Source organism: Sinocyclocheilus rhinocerous, unplaced genomic scaffold (genome assembly GCF_001515625.1).
Source record: "Sinocyclocheilus rhinocerous isolate Xijiao unplaced genomic scaffold, SAMN03320098_v1.1 scaffold111, whole genome shotgun sequence".
Classification (NCBI taxonomy): Eukaryota; Metazoa; Chordata; class Actinopteri; order Cypriniformes; family Cyprinidae; genus Sinocyclocheilus; species Sinocyclocheilus rhinocerous.
In genome coordinates, this window is record NW_015642811.1 from 1,617,147 (window position 1) to 1,635,247 (window position 18,101).

Consider the following 18,101-nt stretch of genomic DNA (forward strand, 5'->3'; position numbering starts at 1 on the left):
TGTGGTCCAGGGTCACATATATAATAAATACAATATTAATTTATACGGTTCAAAAGTTTGGGGTCAGTAAGGTTTTTTTTAACAATTATTGAGCAAGGACTTATTAAATTGATCAAAAGTGACAGTAAAGGCATTAATAACACTACAAAAGATTTCTATTTCAAATAAATGCTATTCTCTATTCAAAGAATTCTGAAAAAAGAATATATCAAGGTTTTCAAAAAAATATCAAGAAGCACAACTGTTTTCAACTGTGATAATACATGTTTACTGAGCAGCAAATTAGAATGATTTCTGAAAGATCATGTGACACTGAAGACTGGAGTAATGCCTGCTGAAAATTCAGCTTTGCCATCATGGGAATAACTTACATTTTAAATATTTTAATGTATGTCAAAAGTTATTTTGAGTTGCAATATCAATATTACTATTTGGACTATATTTTTGATTAAATAAATACAGCCATGGTGAGTACAAGAGACTTTCAAAAACATAAAAAAATGGTACTAAGCCCAAACTTTTGAACAATAGTGTATCTTAAAAGTAATTGGCACAGCCTATAGCTACTTTAATAAAATATCAAGTAAAACAGATAAATGGCATTGGCTAAAATATGTAACTATTTCATATATAATTAATAACTAAAGAAGTTTTGTTCACATCAATCAAAACCACACAGCTAAATGAAGACCCATAATCAAAGATGCCTTTTTTCCAGAGATAGCACAGTTTTCTGTTAAAATTATATTGATATTATTTATTTCAGTAAGGAAAGTCTACTGGGCAGCATATTTTCCCCAAACTGCATAAGGCATTTTAGTACTTGGACTGAAAATAAAAACATATCGCTCTAATGGGACTCTCTTAGATCCAGATCTTTCATTTTGCACTCAGCCATTAGGAAACTTTCACTCGATGCATCTTTGTTTATGGCCATGCATTCTGCTGTTTTTATTTTTAGTTACATCCTCCACATGCAACAAAGGAAAGATGCAGCACACCAGACAAATGAACATTCAGTGTTAATACTGAGAAGAGCAAAAGCAGGATAGCGAGTACACAGGGCCAAAGCTGTAACACATCTCTCCTTTAATAAACGATAGCAGGCGTGAACAGAAAAGATAGTACTCGTACTTAAAATGAAAAGTTATCAGAAAAGTTTGCTCTGCTTTGGGTCTGTATAAAACAAAAATAGATGTCAATACTCATTTCTTCTGTGGTTGTCAAAAATGTAACAAGTTCCCACCAAAACATCATGTTTATCTTAGAGTGAAAAAAACAACAACATTTCATAGATTCAGTATACGGACAATGTGGTTTACTATAAAGGCTCATGACAATACTGTACATTGTGGTGATGTGACCGCATGCAGAGAGTCACATCAGAGTTTGAGCTCCTGCTGAAGCCATGCATTGTGCCAACAGCTGTGACATTTACAGTCACTCAATGGTTCTTTTCTCCAGCTGTGTTAGAGAAGCTCTTTGTTTTTCCTGTGTGCACATGCTTAAGCATCTTCAGCACAAAGCAGAGGTTTGTAATACTCGTCTCTACGGTTATGGAAAGGGCTTCATCAGTATTTTCTGTTGGGAGTTGAACGGAGTCGTCCTCTGAGAAATATGTGCCTAGTCTGCTTAAATTTAAGAATCTCATGACAAAAGGTCCAACAATGATGCATGGGAGGTTGAGAGTCGTGATACTGAGTCTCAATAGGCTCTTTAATTGCACAATTATCAAACAGAGAGTGGCTGAGAAATATATTGAATATAAAACAAGGTATATTCAGAATCATATAGGCTAGCTGGTGACAAAATAAAACACCACTGTGAATAAAATAACTTTAATGCACTTTATTTACACATCAAGTTTTTGGAAAATTTGTTTTGTGATCCATGTCTCACTATTTTTAAGTAAGAGCCTTTAGTTTTGACTGCATCACTGATTTAAACTTCAATAGCAAAATGATATTAGAAATTGGGAAATTCAACTAATTTCTATTACTCTATTCAAAATTTGTGTTTCACTGAATCAGTTTCAAAAGATTCATTTTTCTTGCACTAAAATGTTTTAGTAAAAACTTATGTAGGTAAATGTAGGTAATATATTTATATTATATAGTATATTCCCAAAATACTCTCAAATCTGCTAAAAAAATATATCAGACGGTCTTTACATCTATATGTTATAATCTTATTGCTTAATGTTATAATAATATAGTTTTTGAATGCATACAGAAAAACTGATATCACCCAGCGGAACCCAACAATATCAATCAGATCATTGCTAAAAAAAATGGCATAACCAAGAATAGCATTAAAAGCTGACAAAACACCATCAGGCCAAAACAAGAAAAAAATGGAAAGAGAGAGAAATATTAAGGTAACAGATTCTCTCCACCTGTGCACCCCCTGCCCCCTTCCCACCCAGCCCGCATGCAAACCGGAGTTGTTCCTGACCTGGACGACAGAATGATGAGGTCGGCTGGGAGGTGATCTCCATTGGCTGCTCGGACTACCTCCCCTACCGACACCTTAATTTACCCAGCAGCCCCCGGCGCAAGGGGAATGACGCGAGTGAAGTCGGGAGAAGGTTGTTCATCACATGAGGTTGGGAGGGGAGGGAGAAAGGTGGAGATGAGAGGAGGGAAAGGACATAAGATGGGCAGAGGAGGAAGAGCACACATAACAAGACAGGGAGAGAGAAACAAACACACAAACGTTTAATCTTCACAGAGGAAAAAACACAATGTCCACTGCTCAAAACCCACCCAGGCCAGGCTAAACCACCAGTAAAGTGTGAGAAAAACTTTTATTTTACTGTTATCTGTGGCTGATGTAAATGTCTGTAACACCCCAGAATTTGGGGTCAACTTAAGGCCTGGCTGGCAATTGGATTTTGACAGTGAAGAGGACAACTTCATCAGGTCAGTATTAATCAATAAGCAAACATCCACTAAAGGAAGTGCTGATTTTGACTTTTCACTCATTTTATTAAAGAACAACTCGGCTTAAAATAAAACTCTACCATTTGTGCCCCTTATTTCATAATAAACCCCTATAACTTTTAGGTTTGGAACAAAAAAAGGCAAGTAAACAATGGCAGAATTTTCCATTTTGGATGAACTAGTCATTTAACCCTTCATCCTTTGTGGATAATATATGACATTTATATTATTAAAACCATCAACTGATAACATTTGTAATGACACTGCACTGATTTGGAGCTTTGTCTCAGGGTTATTTGTTATTAGCCTGTTAATCATCAATTCCTTTGGGTGTTAAGTGTGAGACAGGGGCATAAGGATGGACAAGTTCCTTTCTGATGACGTAGACTCGTCTACCTGGATGACAGCAGTATAGCATCTGCTGGTACAAAATCTTTGCCATTAACTTTAACTATGTCTCCAACCACAACCTGTAAAACACAAACTAGTTATCAATTCAAAAACTTTACAGCAAACTAGCAGCCACTGGCGAGAGTAAAGAAATAAGAAATATTCATTTCACTTGTTTCATTCAGGAGGTACTTGGATCCAAACATAAGCCTTCACTTGAGACTAGCATTTAAAATGAGGCCATTTAATCAAAAGTATTCTCTGTAAAATCCACAAATAAACAAATTTTTTCAGATTTGCATTTTTAATCATCTTATTAGCCATAATCCAGTAGAAGTGGGAGATGCTGCTTCATAGCTGCTATTTTGAATCAAAGTGGAGAGCTACTTAAATATGCATGAGTTGATATACGATTTATAAGGAGGCCTATATTAAAATTCATTATTTATACTGTGCACTGTAATTCAAAGTGTGTCACAGTGTGGCTTAATAAAAGGAAGGGCGACAAGAAGCCTGGCTCCACAAAACTGTTTGAATATTGATGAGATGACAATAAAAATAAAACTAGATTTAATGAGCTGAAGCAGAAACATGTTGTACTTCACTGTCAATTCTAGCAGCGCTTTAGCAGAATTGCAGCTTCAGAAAATAATATACTAAAAGGAAACAACTGTAAGCAGTCATAGTTGACATCACATCCTATTTTATGCCACGGTGAGGTCACCAGGGCACAAGTTAATGCACTCTCGCAGATGTGCACTAATAAAGCAAACAGTGATGAATGTCCAGTCCTCAGGTAATTATATCTCAAGCCATTTCCTTTTGCTTTCACTTCATAATTATGGACTGTGTGTTACTGTCAGGGTAATTAGCTCAACTCTCTATTAACACATTGAAAAGCTGCTCTATGTCTGGCTGCATTAGGATCTCTATGGACACCGCACGTAAGCTGCGGCCTGGTTAGAGTCTACTCCTGGATTCTCAACTCTTTAGGTCAAGATGAACAAAAGAAAAAGAGCAGAGAGGGAAGTACCCTCTTCAGAAAACAGTATCTAACCAAAGTATCTGTTTTCAAACCAAACCTGCTCTGGTTTACGCCATCGGGCATCTTTATATGCATACTAATTTCTCACTCTGTTTCTAAGAGTATGTCAACTAATTTTCAGGCTGGAACTCAGTGAGGCAATTGGTATGAGAAACACCATCTGCTGCAGTACCTTCTCCCAATGTACAATCTCCCAAGCGCCGTTCCTCAATACTACAAAAGAGACAGAAAGATAACCATAAGTGAAATGTAAAAAAAAAAAAAAAAGATCCCTAACACAGACAAAGACCCCATGATATAAAAATGCATACATATATACACACACATTTAAAGTTGACGGTCTTCTTCTTGCAGGAAAAAAAAAAGATGAAAATTTCTAATTACTAAATGCTGACTCATCCTGTATGGCTGTGTCCAATTTTTTGGCCAATCTAATTTCTCATTAGAAGGGTAGCGCCTAACTAGCAAATCACAACTCAAGGATGTAAGACAAATTAAAGCTACTGCCTATTAAGAGAGTCCTTTACATCCCACTTCAAATTTATTTCAATAGGAAATACCTCAAAACAGGGAGGAAAACTGCTCTAATCAGGCAAATGTATAGGGTTTTTAAAGACAAATGTTGAGCAAACGAATGTCTTACCTTGTGTCTCTTTCTTGTTAACAACACTATCAGCATTGTGGCGTTTCTGAAATAAAAAAAGAAGTTATTAATCAAATGAGCCAAATCAAAGTTTCAAATACTTTTAGATGGACAGACATTATTTTATGGATTTTATTACTTTCTTCTGCACTATAAAAGAACATTGGCACACATAATTATTAGACATATAAATATAGCATGCATTCAACACAAAGTCATTAGAAAATACTAAAACCTCTTAGAAAATAAAATAAACATTCTTTATAGAGAAAGAGTGATGTTTAACATTTTTAGTGATCAATAAAACTGCTAATCGAGAAGCGGAGAGATGTGTGTCCATTGAAGCACTCTTTTCTGTCCCAGATTACAAGAGCTGTTTGATCTGCTCTAATCAAGAACCACTTTGAGCTTTTCCATCACAGAGAGTGAATACGAATGAGCGAGAGTGATCTGAAAACACTGATTAGCCTCTAAAAGCTCTACATATACATTTGTGCTCTTGCCTCCAGTGCTCTCTGATTGCCTAATTATCCTCCCGGTTAACACTGGGAAATACGTCCAGTGTCACCTCGGTTTGTCGATCCCTAACACAGACCAAGACCCCATGATATAAAAATGCATACATATATACACACACATTTAAAGTTGACGGTCTTCTTCTTGCAGGAAAAAAAAAAGATGAAAATTTCTAATTACTAAATGCTGACTCATCCTGTATGGCTGTGTCCAATTTTTTGGCCAATCTAATTTCTCATTAGAAGGGTAGCGCCTAACTAGCAAATCACAACTCAAGGATGTAAGACAAATTAAAGCTACTGCCTATTAAGAGAGTCCTTTACATCCCACTTCAAATTTATTTCAATAGGAAATACCTCAAAACAGGGAGGAAAACTGCTCTAATCAGGCAAATGTATAGGGTTTTTAAAGACAAATGTTGAGCAAACGAATGTCTTACCTTGTGTCTCTTTCTTGTTAACAACACTATCAGCATTGTGGCGTTTCTGAAATAAAAAAAGAAGTTATTAATCAAATGAGCCAAATCAAAGTTTCAAATACTTTTAGATGGACAGACATTATTTTATGGATTTTATTACTTTCTTCTGCACTATAAAAGAACATTGGCACACATAATTATTAGACATATAAATATAGCATGCATTCAACACAAAGTCATTAGAAAATACTAAAACCTCTTAGAAAATAAAATAAACATTCTTTATAGAGAAAGAGTGATGTTTAACATTTTTAGTGATCAATAAAACTGCTAATCGAGAAGCGGAGAGATGTGTGTCCATTGAAGCACTCTTTTCTGTCCCAGATTACAAGAGCTGTTTGATCTGCTCTAATCAAGAACCACTTTGAGCTTTTCCATCACAGAGAGTGAATACGAATGAGCGAGAGTGATCTGAAAACACTGATTAGCCTCTAAAAGCTCTACATATACATTTGTGCTCTTGCCTCCAGTGCTCTCTGATTGCCTAATTATCCTCCCGGTTAACACTGGGAAATACGTCCAGTGTCACCTCGGTTTGTCCAGGACGGCTGGTTTATGTGCTGTTAGGAAGACAACATGAGAGAAACCTGAATAACTTAAAATGACGGTACTATGCTTAAAGTTCCACGAGCACCAGTTACATAAATGCAGATCATATCTATAAAATAATGTTCTATAAAGTAATGTTGCTACTGACTACTAAGAAAATGTCCAAATGAAATTTGTTTATATAGAGACAATTTATCAAAAATAAAAAACATCTGTTGCTTACTAGTGCCGTGTTCAAAATATCGATACGACGATGTATCGTCACAGAGATTTGACGATACGAGCATCGATACAGCTGGCCCTGTATCGATATTGTGGCACGTGTGCAGCAGTGGACCGCGCTTAATTTGTTTAAAATTTTACAACGTTTAAAATTGAGTAGAAAAGTGCGAGGTTTTGAAGAAAGAATAGAGGCTACAACAAGGTTTAATCTGGCCGCAGAGGAACACAACTGGGTTGCCTGATATAAAGAGACGTAATCCCCGAAACAGAGCTTCACACTTGCGCAATACGGAAATATCTGCTAAGTGTGCTACTTATCTTTGTCAACCTGGCCACCGCGTGCACGCGCTCTCTCTCCACTGTGGATAAACGCGCTTGCTTTCTGAAAACAGCGGTTAGCTTGCAGTTTAGCGATCTCCACTACAATATTCTATTCTCAGAAAATTGTAATTCATCGAGTGTTCATTTATGAGAGAGAGAAAGAGAGGCTATGTATGAATTACCACCGTTTTGCCGCGTTTCTCTATTAACAGTAAAGCCGTGGCTTTAATTCCTTTAGAAACAATGATGCTACCAGCTCCTTGTTGAGAAAGATAATGTAGCTCTTGAGCGATTAAGCTATTTAGTAGATAAAATTGCGGGGCAGCGCTAAAAAGTTTGTTCCTGAATGTCTGAGTGCGGCCGCAACGTGATCTGCGTGAGTGACTGAGCGTGTGTGTGCGTTAGATTCAGAAGACAGCGCATTAGTTTAGAACTCTTCTAATTTTTATTTTTGTGTACTTTTACTTGAGTACATTTTAAGTGATGTATCGATACTTTTACTCCGCTATTTTCCTCCGTTTGTGGTCGTTACATGCTTATTTTAATTTTATTTTTATCCATCAACGTGATTGGATAGAGAGATAGTAATCGGTCTCGTGACTTGTGTCAAATCAAATTGTGCATAGAAAACTTTAACCACCAACTGCTGTTTATCATGGCTGCTGGAAGTGCATTCTTCAAGCATCAATTCTGTCGCATCTTCTCTAACGTTGATGACCCGTGGCGTATATATACTGCATCTGTGCCAGCGCGTGATGTAGGCCTAATAAAACTGCAGCTCGTTAATAAAAGTTTTTTTAAATCCATTTTTTTACTCTACTCGCACTACATTTTTTGGAAGGTAATGGTACTTTTACTTGAGTATATTTTTTCAGTACTCTTTCCACCACTGCTCCTCACTCTCTCCTGTCTCCATTTCCCTCACATTTTCCTTCAGCTCAACATGGAGCAGAGATAAGGCTCTGCGGAGGGAAGTGATGATTTGATTACGCATCTAATCTAACAGATGGCTTGTCTGCAGTGAACATGGGAGCAAGAGGATATTTAACAATACAAGAAGGCCCCCAAAGGGAAAGAGGAGACAGTGGTTTGGGTTTGTGGTAAGATGCAGCACTAAATCCCAGAAGGATTAGTGGAGTACAGTGGGGTGCAGCTGATAAGCAGGCCACTGTGTGGAAAGCACTGGCGCGTCACCTCTTTGTTAGACTCGGTCGTTGTTAGAGATGCCGGATTATGACGAGTTATGGATTATACTGAGCCTACTGGCTTCTTTTGAAACTCGTATATGAAGACACAGTAAGAACGCAACAAACAAAAACTGTTCAAAAGTTTGGGATCAGTAAGATTTTTTTTTTTAAATATTATTTTATTCAGCAAAGATGCATTAAAATTATCAAAAGTGACAGTAAAGACATTCATAATGTTATAAAAGATTTCTATTATTTCAATCAATCTTTTGAACTCTTTATCAAAGAATCCTGAATTTTTTTATTTTTATTTAACAGCATATTAGAATGATATTAGATTGAATGGCTGCTGGTAATTTAGCCGTATTTACAGGAATAAATTACAATTTAAAACATAAGGAAATATAAGTTATTTTAAATTGATGAATTTTCACAATATTATATTTTACTGTATTTTTGATCAAATAAATGCAGCCTTGATAAGTAAATGACACTTCTTTCAAAAACATTAACAAATAAATAAATCAAAATGACTAAGAAATATTTAGCAGCATGATCAAGCTTTTTTTCTTACAATAAGGGCAGGAAAAAAGCACCATATTTAAAGTCCTTGACAGCTCATGAAAAACAGCTCATTAAGCTTGACGGCTCAAGAAAAACACCATTCACACATGTCTTGAGATTGTGATGTCCTATTAGAAAGCTACAGTTCAAAGCCCTTGGTCACAGCAAAATACCTTCTTTTGTGTTTGAAAGCCAATCATTCAGGTTTGGAACATGAGTTTGAGAAAATGAATTAAATGAGTTATTTTTCTGGTGAACTATTTCTTTAAATACAAAAACAAGCCATCCAAGTCTAACAAACAAAAGCTAGCACTCAAAGTAACAAGAGAAGCATTTCTCTCGCCTTATGGGATGCCTCTAAAATTAGAATTTGTTTTTACTTGAAGGGAAGAGAAAGCAAAGGTCATGTGACCTCCACTCACAGCAGAGTGGTACATGACAGTGGGGAGGTGAATTTACCATATGACCTTCATGTCCAGAGCTAGTTTTGACCTCTCAGACCTGAATAACGCATCAGAAACCCATATAAAGTGTTGCGCTGGTCATTCTGACCACAGCATCCAGCGGGATGTCCAGAGGGATCCGGAAGAGCAGGCTCTGATTTCAGGGTCACAGCACTATGGTGGATCCACTTGGGCTGGTGCTTTTATCTCAGTGTTCACTCCTCTATGTAAATTTCTGTGTAAAAAGGTCTTGGAATTCATTTACATGGCAAATAAGACGATAGTTCAGGTCAGGAAAAAAGCGTCAGCTAATGGGAGTGAGATGCATTCTGCCGTGTACGTGATCACCATTCACCAGAGAGTGAGATTGAATTATCAGGAAGAGTAAAAGAGGTAAACGTGAACGCAGTCTAAAAACTGACTCAGATAATATAACAGCTGTGAAGGGCAGGAGAGAATAAAACCCAACAGCAAGCACGACTGCACTCCAGACACTAAGAGCAGCACAGTTCTCCTTCATTAACCAACTCATTAAAAATCATTCCAACTGCCAATGATAAAGTGATTAAGATACACTGGAAAAAGTGAGCTATCTGCATAAAGTTCACATGCATTTACTCTAGTGTTGTCACGATACCAAAATTTTGACTTTGATACAACAATACCTGACTAAAATCTCTTGATACTACTACTGAACCGATACTACGCCAAAAACATAATACAACAGGAAAGGTAATTGAATAATAGATGATTCACATGGAGCTTATAGTTATTTTATCTATTAATTTTTTTAAAAATTATTTTTTTTACTTGATCAGTGTGTGCCTACCCTGCTTTTCAAGCGTTTCATCCCTCTTTAAAATAAATAAATAAGTAATAAAAATCACATGCTAGTGTCACTAGTGCACAGGACTAAGGTGAGCAACTACCAAGCCTACACACTGTAAAATCCAATAGTTTACCTTACTTAGATTTAATTAGTGACAATTCAATTTCACTTATTTTCATTAATTGTAACAATAGCCATTTTATTTGCTCTTTTTGTTGTGCTACTACTGACACAAGACAGCAAATAAAATTGGCAAATTAAATAAACAACTGTAAAACAAAGCAACTGTATAATTTATTCAGCCGCAATGCACTCTGGGAGTCAGTGAGTAGCTATACTAAGTCATTAGTAAACCTAAATGAAAGGATCAAGTACCCCCTACAGTTCTTTTTTAGAACTCTCGTGTAAGTAAACTATACTAACTAAGCATTTGTCAGTACAACATACTATTCCTATTTCACTTTACTTAGTTTTTTCAAGGCAATCGGTTTGCATGCTTTTTTTAAGTAAGCCCAAATAATTAGATTTTACAGTGTGGGAAAGCGTACCCTTTCCAGGGACGCTGCAAAATCCACATCCTGCCCGCAGGGAGGTATCATGTGGAGATTACACATATGGACTGGGCTGGGCAATAAGGGCAGTACAACATATGGAATATCTCTGAGGTGGCTCCGGCCCAGTTAGGAGGGAGACAACACCGGCAGGGACAGCAGAGCGGAGTCTGCCAAGGGAAAGACACAGGCTCACCAAGAGGGGAACCGTACCGTGGAAGAATACACACATGGGATCGCCGTGGGGATCACAACATATGGACACCTAGCCTAGCACAGAGGTCAACCAACAGGTGTACTTACAAGTGGTAGGCCTAGCACCGGGCGTCCGCCCGTCCGGCTACCGAGGGTGATTCGTTGACCGAAAATGCATGCAGGTCCCCTACCCCATTATAGTGATTAGCGTTCCCTTTGGTTGGGCACTTGGAACTTCGTTTATGTTACTATAATTTTCTTCCTCTTAATGCAGCAATGCATCATGAAGTCAGAGTTATTTGATTTCAAGGGAAGAAAAGTAATAAATAGGTTGCTATTAGAAAGTGACCTATCTTCTAATTAAAGCATTAGTGTTTTTTTAAATGAACTTTTTCAAATTTCATTTTTCATAAATACCTTGAGATGCTTTTAACTGGGTTTATATAATCCTAAAATAGTGTGTGCTAATATGCTAAAGTCACACAAAGACTTAAACATTCAGCACGTGAATCACAACAATGGTATGGTTATTACTGACCACAACTGCCCCATCAAACTCAGACGGTGAAAATGTTCATGTGTCACAAAATAAATCACACTCTTTTGACTTATATTTGAGGGCATAAGCTAGGGGTGGGAAATATGACCAAAATCTTATTTCATGATACGAGTAATTTTATTTCACGATAACGATTTATATTATTATAATTATATATTATATATATATCTTTTGTTGTTTAATTAACATTGTAGATACAGACAGCAGCAGGTATATTAGCCTTCTGTCTCTTTAAGAGCTGCGGATCCAATTTATTGATACACACATTTTCTTTCTCATCTTTTTACATTCACTTAAATCATAAGACAAAATGGGCATTCATATGTAATTGTGTGCGTATTTCACCACTGAAGAGCAATAACATGTGAAAGAGATCTGAATTCGCGATCACGTGCTGTCTCGATGAGCTTTCAGTGCATGCACATCGGGTGTGTGAGTACCGCACAAGTTCTTTTTCAAGATTTATGGCGCTTAACTCATTTTAACATCAAGCAAGTCCCGCACTTTATTTTCTAATTCATGCATGTTTCTTTTCCACTCTTAAATTGCTTAAAATGTTTAAACAGTCCTGCGCTGCAAGGATATAAAGTGTGGCACGGCCAGTGTTCATGCAGGGAATGAAAGCAGAGCACTTTTACTTTTACTTTTAGTCATTTAGCAGACGCTTTTATCCAAGGAGCACTGTCCTGCTGTCGCATGTGGACGCAACTCGGGAAATATGGCTCTTAATAAAACACATTCTTAAAGTACCAGTACTGGTAAAATGCGGAATCGTACTGTTTTTAAAAGCAGGGTTTCACAATACCTTTTTAGTACCGGTATATCATGCAACACTAATTACCTCGGTAAGCTACTTTAACAAATCACAAATATAATTGAAAGCTCTCACCAGGTCTTCTATAAACTCCTTCACTGCTGCCACCACCAAGATGAAGAGTAACGGCACCAGTGTTGTCCACCTCCCTGTTGGTGACACATCAGGGATTTGCTGTTGAGAAAAATAAATAAAATGGCCACATTAATGTCAGTCATTAATCCCTCCCTCCAGAAGAGCAAAATCAAAACATGAACATCCAAATGGCACACTAACCTCTTCACCTACAGGGCATGAATACAAACACTAATTAAAGTCCAGCAGAGCATTTAAATGTATGACCTCATGAAAAACACTCAGGGGGGGAATGATAAACTGCTCCATTTTGTTTCCCAGCAATCATAACAGAGCCTGAGGGTCTACGTCCCTGGTGGTGTTAGTATTTATCACCAGGAGGTCAAGAAAGCAACCTAAGGGAATGGCAATAACCATCAGACCGTCAGCAGCAGCGACTCTGATGGATGTTTAGAAGTCGCCATGTGACATATCCGTCTACCCTGCTGAAGAGATCAGCTTAGACTAGCATACATTTCCAGACTGGTCCAGGCTGGTTAGGCAGTTGGGAAAGTGCCCTCAAGCTTATATATAATTCACACCATTAGAACTTGATTAAACTTCTACAGTTTCTCTCCTGATTCTGGCAAAACTCACAGAGCTTACATAATATCAAGAAGTGGATAGTCTTTGGAACGTGTCCCTATCAGATAAAGTGTCAGAGCTGTGACAGCTTCAGACAGAGGCCAGCAATGCAAAGACATACAATAGGAAACCCGAAACGGATTCCTTTTAACCTGATGCCAACACTTTCCCTTCTGCGTTACGTTTCACTTAAACAGGAGAGTACACTCACAACCAAACCACAGTGGCGTAGAAGACCAGAGCAGTCGATCATCGTGGAACCTGGGTGTCAGGATCAAAATATTTAGTTGATTATGATGGCATATCCAGAAGCAGTTTTTGAGCAGTTTTGATGAAACAGCATCTATAAAAACCAGATGGTCGCCTTAGCCCCCTTGTTGCCTCAGCAAACTCATCCCTCCTGTTTTTCTCATTCACAACATGCCTGTGCATTTCAAAGTCACTGCATTGACAGCGGCGTAATAAAGATACACCGAACCTGTGCTTCGAAGCCACCTGACTCCCTCTGTTTTACTCTTGTAACTCGCAGTTTCTCTTCTTTCTTCATCTCTCTTCCCCCTGGTCATCGATTGAGCTACATTAAAACAGAGGCGCTAATTTAATGTGCAGCGCATCCACAGGGTGACGCCGGGTTGCTCAATGGTGGATTCATCATACCTCCTGTCTCTAAAAGAACAGTATGTTTATAGAACTCTGAAGCCCTCGGTGAATGCAGCGTCTGGTAATTACAGAGATGCTGAAGCAGTGCAGCCAAAATCTGTTTAGGTTTCAAAAGCAATATATACAGTACACAACTGTTCAAAAGTTTGGCGTTAGTAAGATTTTTTAATGTTTTTGAAAGAAGCCCATTATGCTCACAAAGGCTGCATTTATTTGATCAAAAAGATAAAAACTGAAATATTGTGGAATATTATTATATTTTAAATTGACTTTCTATTTTTAAATATTTCTGAATGTAATTTATTCCTGTGATGCAAAGCTGAATTTTCAGCAGCCATTACTTCAATCTTCAGTGTCACATGATCCTTCAGAAATCATTCTAATGTGCTGATTTGCTGCTCAACAAACATTTCTTATTAATAATGTTGAAAACAGTGCTGCTCAACATTTTTTGTGGAAACATACATTTTTCAGGATTCTTTGTTCAAAAGGACAGCATTTATTGAAAATAGAAATCTTATGTAACATTATTAATGTCTTCACTGCCCATTTTGATCAATTTAACGGTCCTTGGAATAAAAAGCATTAATTTCTTTCAAAAGACTCCAAACCATTGAAACTTCAGTACTCAAGGAGCAATATACTTACCTTTAAATGGATGTGCTAGCTAGCAATTAAAGGCATAGTTCACGCAAAAATGAAAGTTCTGTCATTATTAACTCATGTCATTCATGCCTTGTTTACAAGCAGAGGAATGCACACACTTGTCGTGGTACTCTTGTAAATGGCGGAGGACGCTGACGCAGAAGAGAAGAATTGTTGAATAAAGTAGTTATTTTAGTTTTCTTTGTGCACAAAATGTATTCTCGTAGCTTGGTAAAATCATGGTTGAACCACTGATATCACATGGACCATTTTAACAATGTCCTTAATACCTTTCTGGGCCTGGGAACGTTTTAGTTTCATTGCTGTCTATGCAGGGACAGAAAGCTGTTGAATTTAATCAAAAATAGCTTAATTTGTGTTCCAAAGATGAACGAAGGTCTTACGGGTTTGGAACGACATGAGTATGAGTAATTAATGACATAATTTTCATTTTTGGGTGAACTATCCCTTTAATATTTCGTGAGAGTTGACAGTCTTAATCTCTCCATCTTATCATCAGTATTCCTGCCCTTGGGGGAGGAAGGTTGAAGACTAACACTGAAGTCTTACCTGCAGAAGTGCGATGAACAGGAAAAAGGAGTTTGCTGCTCTTCTGAACTGAGAGTACAGGAACCGAGGCAGGAACGTGAGGACATTGTACTTCGCAGTGCTGGAGAGAAAAGAAGAGAGGATGTGGTTACATCCTAACAATGACCACAATATAAAACCACCTGACATCATCTGCAGACTGGACTGATATAGTATATCATCCATTAATTTCTCACAGTTTGCAATTTTTAGTTGGTCACTATTATGCCATAAAATGTGATATTGATAACCAGGAATCATTAGCATGACCTCCATCACGAATCAAAATCTGTACCCCTTGCCAAACCCAGTGTCAGTTTCAGTGCCAGCCTGAGACACGAGCACAAACACACAGTGAGTGATTGAGAGAGGCAGTTAAAGACCATAAAGAACAGCGAAGTTTGAGGAGAAGAGAGAGACTGGGCTGTAAAGAGCTCTGAATTTGAGTGAACTACGGTGGGAGCTTGCCAGAGCCTCCATCTCTCAGACTGCTGACTGATTTACGCTCACATTAGGCCCAAGACAGCGAGGCCACTTTAGACTGAGATAAACATCCCACTCTGAACCCTGACACCTGCCTCTTTATCCACCCACTTACAAAAAGAACAGCCAACCAAAAAAAAAAAAAACCTTATTTCAATCAGAATATTGGTATTTATTTATTTTTTATTCACTAATGATTCATATAATAAAATATAAAACAGTATTAAACAAAAAGATAAAACGCAAAATACAATGTAATACAATAAAATACAGTATTCTTAATAAATGATACATAATAAAATATAATACATATACAAAGTAATAATACAAACTAATACAATACCAAAAAATAATGTAAAAGAGAATACAATATATTTTAAATATATAATAATGTGTGTACGGTGTACATTTATTACGTATAAATACACACACATACATGCATACATAAGAAAATATGTTACATTTATATATTAAATATATTTATATATAATATAAATTATATGAATGTAAATATATACATGTAAATACATGTAAATATATACTGTATGTGTGTGTATTTATATATACACAAAAAATGTACACAGTACACACACATATTGAGTAAACAAAAACTTTTAGTTTGGATGCAATTAATCACGATTAATTGTTTGACAGCACTAAATATAATGTTATTTATTAAATGACTGTAATACAAAATACAATACATACATTACAATACAGCCACGTTGGAGAGACTGAGACAGTCTGTGAACATTTCTAACGTGGAAAGCGATATGAGTCCTCTCACTGTCTCTACGTTTCACTGATCCAGTCTTCACAGAGATCCTTATCAGACCACGGCACACAGCATACCGTAGCACAGCAATTAGCAGCACCGTACGAGATGGAAAGTTCTGTCAGGGGCCTGTCGTTCTCGCTTTTCTCCACTTTCTCTTGGCTAGTTTTCAGCTTTTGCTCAGTGTAGTTGCGTCAGGTGGCTAACAGCAGCTAGCAGCTGCTCCTACTGTTCTTCAGATAAAGAAACACATTTCCATGTTGCTGGGCTACTCAAATTCATGTATTTATTTATTTTTATTTAGTCATTTATTAGACGCTTTTATCCAAAGCGACTTACAAATGAGGACAGTAGGAGAACAAGAGGGAAAAATGACATCGCCATCTGTCCTCATACTCATCATCTAGCACACCATTAGACCTTTTTTTTTTATATTCAATAAAATGGGTGCAAAAAACATCTTTACAAAAAAAGGTTTCAAAACTATACCTGGGGAAAAATATTATAAATAGTTTAAATATTGGCTATTGTGAAACCAAATGAATTACCATCAAACAATATGAGGCTCTTCAGAACCTTTTAAACATTTTAGTGAAAGTGGTTGCTAATGCAAAGTTTATTTAATAATAATAATGATGGACACTGTAAACTCAACATGACATTCTAGCAGACAGCTTTCTCACGGCGGTGCAGAGAGAGCTGACCTGCGTCTCTCCTCCCATTTCCTCTACACGACCCCAGAAACCAGATCTAGGTCTGCTTCTAGACCTCAGCCGGCTGCTTAACCCACACGCTCTGCTCTTTTAGCACTACTTGGCGTCATCATGCTTTTAAACAAACATGTATCCCACACGAGGGCTTCGGGACGCTGGCTCATCAGGAAGTCACTGGGGTGACTAGTGTAACTGCTCATCAAGATGCACCTCAGGGTTTAACCACGTGCTGTTAATCATTTTAATGGAGAGAAGGTCATGGCATTGTTGGCAGTGGCGTATTTACAAATGCATCAACAGTCGTTTTGTCTATAGTGTGAGGAGCAAACATACTTTTTTGGGTTTTGTGTTAGGAGAGATATTAGGGCTGGGAATCGATTCAGATGTCCCGATTCGATTCGATTTCAATTCGCAAGCTCTCGATTCGATTCTCTATTTTTTTTATTACATTCAGTGAATATAGTTTTAATACAAATGCTATTGATATTTCTAAAAAATTAACAGTAAACATCAGTTTACAAATGGTGAATTAATAAAAAGAAATTAAGAACCACATGCCTGTTAACTTTGATAAAGAATATCTCTTTGGTTTTGAGACTTTAGTCTTTGCAACTTCAGGGATCTTATCTATGCACAATCAGCTTGTAACACTCCAAAGAGAAAGGTAAACTTGAAATCGCATCATATGACCCCTTTAAAAAACCGATTAATCGGAAAATCAATTTTTTTGCCCAGCCCTAAGAGATATGTTAATAATGTTTGTTTGTTTGAGGTGTCAAAATGTGTAATTTAATACAGCTTAGCATGCGCTCTATTCCCAACTCCAGAATGTTGTGTTTGTTTAGGTAAAGCTTATGTTAGTATTTTGTTCAAGAGAATAATTCCTTATATTTTTTTGACAACAACTTAAAGGGGTCATAGGATGCTACATGCACTTTTACAAGTTGTTTGAACTGAAATGTGTGTTGGCAGTGTGTGTACACAACCACCCTATAATGATAAAAATCCACCCAGTGTCTTTTTAAAAAAAATCTGGTTAAATGTTTTCCCCTTTCTCAAATTGAGCCGATCTCAGATGCCTGTCTGTGTGACGTCACAAAAACAGGCCCCTCCCACGATAGTTTGACAGACTGGACTGGCGTCTTACCTTAGCTCCGCCCTGAGTGAGCTGTCATCAGTCCGCCATTGTTTCACCGCCGGAGCAGATGTAGACAAGAATGACTCCTAAGAGACTGAGGTGTTCTGTTGTTGGATGTAATAATGAACATAGCAGTCGTCATTTACTCCTGA

At 37.2% G+C, this 18,101-nt stretch overlaps 1 protein-coding gene across 10 annotated transcripts in view; it reads right to left on the reverse strand.

Moving 5' to 3' along the window:
- The window catches only part of atp8a1 (ATPase phospholipid transporting 8A1), a 170,256-nt gene that overhangs the window by 94,815 nt on the left and 57,340 nt on the right, over positions 1-18,101 (reverse strand). For 6 of the 10 annotated variants that reach the window (XR_001641819.1, XM_016573661.1, XM_016573658.1 and 3 more), the window contains exons 3-7: positions 14,823-14,922; positions 12,324-12,422; positions 5,976-6,021; positions 4,550-4,590; positions 2,455-2,528 (exon numbers count right to left, since the gene is read on the reverse strand). Coding sequence is in view for 8 of the 10 variants with exons in the window: in XM_016573661.1 (XP_016429147.1) it covers positions 2,455-2,528; positions 4,550-4,590; positions 5,976-6,021; positions 12,324-12,422; positions 14,823-14,922 (360 nt within the window). In the remaining 2 variants the exon portion in view is untranslated. Of the gene's footprint in view, positions 1-2,454; positions 2,529-3,338; positions 3,413-4,549; positions 4,591-5,020; positions 5,068-5,975; positions 6,022-12,323; positions 12,423-14,822; positions 14,923-18,101 lie in introns of those variants that run through there. The other 4 variants (XM_016573662.1, XM_016573659.1, XM_016573657.1 and 1 more) reach the window with 2 other exon arrangements.